The sequence below is a fragment of the Olea europaea genome, chromosome 4 (genome assembly GCF_002742605.1).
Source record: "Olea europaea var. sylvestris chromosome 4, O_europaea_v1, whole genome shotgun sequence".
Lineage (NCBI taxonomy): Eukaryota > Viridiplantae > Streptophyta > Magnoliopsida > Lamiales > Oleaceae > Olea > Olea europaea.
In genome coordinates this window covers 762,721-766,687 of record NC_036240.1, presented here as the reverse complement: position 1 = coordinate 766,687, position 3,967 = coordinate 762,721, and the positions used below count along the sequence as shown (strand labels likewise).

The window sequence follows — 3,967 nt, the reverse complement described above, 5'->3', positions numbered from 1 at the left end:
TTCGCCTAGCATTGTTCCATATCGGACAAGGCAAACTAATTTTTTGCAAGGTGGAAAAGAAAAAATCACCAAAATTATGGAAAGTCGATTTCCACTCAATTGGCTAAAAACATGCTTCCGTATGCTTTTCTTTTATCTCTTGGCATCTCAATATTTAACACAGTTTGATGAGTAGATATTCTTTTATTCGAGTTGTTATGTCTCACTAATTGGTAATCTATTATGTTGATTAAATTAATCTAAATTGGTAATGTATTTTCCACGAATATTTATTTTCAAAATAGATTACTTCAGCCTAGGCCGACGGCATAAGATGTTTGATTTGAGTTAGTGTAGCCTGTTAACACCATGTCCCACAAATCTATTTTGATCACCAGAGAACTCTTCGCTCATGATAATGGGGAAAAATGGGGAAAGATAATGCAAAACACAAGCGTATACGCTATAAATCCCTGAAACCATGAAGGTCGGATTGTGGCACACAGAACTAAAAGACAAGGAATTTTATCAAAGACCTTCACAATAAATTGAAACATCAAGTGAGAACTAACAAATCAATGTCAACTCTCTGAAACGCTACAAAAATAAAGGCATATTCATGATAAAGGCAGGCATTGATCACAATACACAGCGTTCATCTTGGCAGAGATGTGCACACGAGGTAGAAAATGTAGCGATCGTCCAGCACGTTTCTTTCATGTCCAGAAGAAAATGCGAAGCATTCAATGCCAACAGTAGGAAGAATCTGAAAGCGACAAAGGAGCTCCAAGCGAGTGATGAATAGGAACAGCTCCCCGTGTTAATTTAACAATTATTGCAGTTTTTTTGAGTCGGAAGTTTTTCCAGAATTACAAGACTTCGATTTGCAGCCAAGTGAGATAATCTTAAGGATCAATTCATCCATCTCTTCTTCCTTTTTCTCATACACGACAAAAGCAAGGAAGGCACTGGGAAACTCCTGCATTGTCCAAAGACAATAATCAAATGGCAACTGGTGAGAGATTTTGGACTTCACTTCAGAGTTTATTTGGCATCCTCACTAAACATATGCCACATACACAGACCCAAAAATATACATTCACAGAATCATAAAATCAAAATGTCAATTGCATACAATTGGATAAACTGGATGACACGTTCACACACACACAGAGAATGCATACCTATAATGAACATATTGCAAAAAGAAGCAGCTCCAAGTATACTGAGAGCCAATAGAGAGAGAACCATCTGTTCCACAACCAGATTCAGAATGAGTAAAAGATTGGTTGATGAAATCCCAATTACAGTAAATGCAAATGTAGAAGTGTTTCATAGAAAAAAAGTGAGCAAGGTGGCCACAAGTTATTATTTTTCTCCTTGTGGGAACCTGAGAGTCATCAATTTACTTTAATCCTACTCCTATTATCATTTTCCTTTAGCTCAACTTACTAGCAGTTCATGGATTTATAATATTAACATCAGTGCCCAATGCCTGTATCCATGTTGATGGCGCATAGCACATACCCCACTCATTCTACTTCAAAGCATTGTAGTCTCCTAACATGTTCTCCCAAGAAATCTGCCATGTCCATTCGATCTAAAGCTACCTCTCGTAGAAAAGCCACCATGGAGTCATGTTACTTTTGGTTTAGTCATCACTCTCCTAACATGATCTATTGGAATTACATTGCTCCAATTATTGATAGCGTCTTTCCATTTACAGAAGACACACCTTAACCATCTATGTTAATGTTCTCTAAATTTATCCACAATGCCAACTCCCCTTTTGCAGTGAAACATAATATCATAGTTTATCTAACCTATAATTATCACATATCCACCTTAATCTTCTCATTATGATATATTCATCCTATGAGCTTTTATTATTTAATTGCTCAATAAGCAATATCATAAAAAAGAACTTATCTAATATTCATCCTATAAAACTTCCATTTTAAAGGAGGACCTTGGTATCTTCATTCTTCCAACCACATAATATCTGCATGACAATTGTGTATCCAGTCCAATCCGCTGTATACTTGTGCAGTATGTCCTCATCAAATCCTCCTTCATTAAAGGGGTAGGTACTCCAATCACATAAGATTCCCATGACATTTCATTTGGTCCAATCCACTCTATTCTTGTGCATTATGTCCTTCTCACATTCCATGCATTTCATCTTAGTTCCACTTAATCTCGAACTATTAATACCAAAGTGTTACTTCAAACTACGAAAGAACAAAGAAATGTAAACTTTTTTTTCCCCCCCATGTTAAGCATAGAAGAATTATGGATTGTGAAAATGAAAGACATTAAACAAACTCAATGGTTGACCTTGAACAAGTGAAGAAATCTAACCTAAATTTCGAGTGAAATATTAAAGGAGACGTCACATTCAACAACTTGGTATGAATGAGTCATTTTCCTAGTACCATACCCTCAACCACCGAATTGCAGCCCACTAGGCACAACATTCTCTATCCAATTTTTACCCATCCAGAATGATACATAAGGTCATTGCATACATGTGGATAGCTTGATTTAAAACTTTTAAAAGAACTTTCTTAACATCTTTTTAACCAATAAATGAAGGAAAAAATGCAGATACAGTGAAATTTCCATTTAGTGTGCAAAGCAATTAAAATGCAAATGATATTACCCTCAGAAAAAGTATCAATTCACTTCCTTTGCAAAGAGATTTTAAACAAACCATTGCAGAGTTCCACCCTGACGCTACTGACATGGCAACTTGGTGAGACTTATCTTCTGAAATGTGAAATTTTGACTCCTGAATTTTTTCAATTTTATATCCCAATCTGCACAAACACAGGCATCCCGAGCACTCCTAATAATTCCTATTATGCAGATGTCCTATTAAAGCGATATGTTAATATTCTCTTTCGGACAAGCAACTTGAACCTAAATATAACTATTAATATTGTAGGGCATATTGTAGATTAAGTAAAAAAACACATGGATTTGCATTCTACTTAAGTACTCTTTAGACTCTTTTACTCATCAAACTCATCAGTCACCAAACAGACGAGCCATGGAATTTATCCCTTTGTTTAACACCATATCTGAGATGTATACATTTTTATGGTTATCTAATTCCATGATAAACCATAAAAAAGCTCAAAATAATTGCTTAAACAGAAAAAGAGAGAGTTGGCATTTATACATTTTCTCTGGTAACTTAGCATGGATGAAAAGGAAAATTGATGCTGCCAGCAGAAGCTTGGAAAGTGCAGTTATAATGGTATATCCAGTTGCAATAAAAATGAAGAGAAATGCAGCCAAGATCAACAGTACTGTTAGTGTTTGCTTTTTATTCCTCCAAAGAAGCACATCAGCAACTGCAAGTGTCATAATATAGTGATAATTTTGAGAAACGCATTCAAGAATCCAACAATATAGTCGTAACGACATGTTGCTTAAACTGAATATTTTAATTTATGTAAGAAAAATTCAAATATCAGAAGTCTGGTCAAGGGGAAGCAAGCTCAAAATAAAGCTACCAAAACATAACCCAAAAATAACTACATGAAATACTACTCATATAATACGTTTCGTCCACCTATTCCAGCAGAAAATGAACAATAAGAAAAACTGCATGCTATTTGCATGATAACAAAGAAACATTAAAAATTTGTAACCTGTCATATTTCCATTTCATCTCCACCACAAAGCTCCTTCCCATAGTAGAGCTTTCAAACCATTCCAATATATGCTTCCACCTTTTGTAGAATTCCTTTCCTAATGCATTTTCTTTTCACTCACTCCATCACATCCAAACAGACCACACCATTCTAGCTTGTTATTCTTTTTACATAAATTCTTAACATTCCAGAACTCCTTCAAGTCCTTAGTCCTTAATTTATTAGCACCACACACATAGGCTCATATCCTAGATCAAGAAAAAACATTTATATCTAAGTCTATCAACACTTCCTCGGTAACTTTAACGTGACCAACCAACTAGCCA

General features: G+C 35.2%; 1 protein-coding gene across 2 annotated transcripts; it reads right to left on the bottom strand.

Moving 5' to 3' along the window:
- Positions 1 to 418: 418 nt before the first annotated feature.
- Positions 419 to 3,818, bottom strand: LOC111393178 (3beta-hydroxysteroid-dehydrogenase/decarboxylase-like). Of its 2 annotated transcripts, none has more exons than XM_023018582.1 (5): positions 3,639 to 3,818; positions 3,164 to 3,338; positions 2,642 to 2,798; positions 1,164 to 1,230; positions 419 to 958 (listed from the first exon to the last, which is right to left on the bottom strand). In XM_023018582.1, exons 1-5 carry the CDS (start codon positions 3,643 to 3,645, stop codon positions 921 to 923), a joined length of 444 nt encoding a protein of 147 aa, XP_022874350.1. In that variant the 5' UTR covers positions 3,646 to 3,818; the 3' UTR covers positions 419 to 920. The 2 variants fall into 2 exon arrangements, with proteins under 2 accessions (XP_022874350.1, XP_022874351.1); XM_023018583.1 differs by having other exon boundaries at positions 2,693 to 2,798.
- Between the last annotated feature and the right edge of the window lie 149 nt (positions 3,819 to 3,967).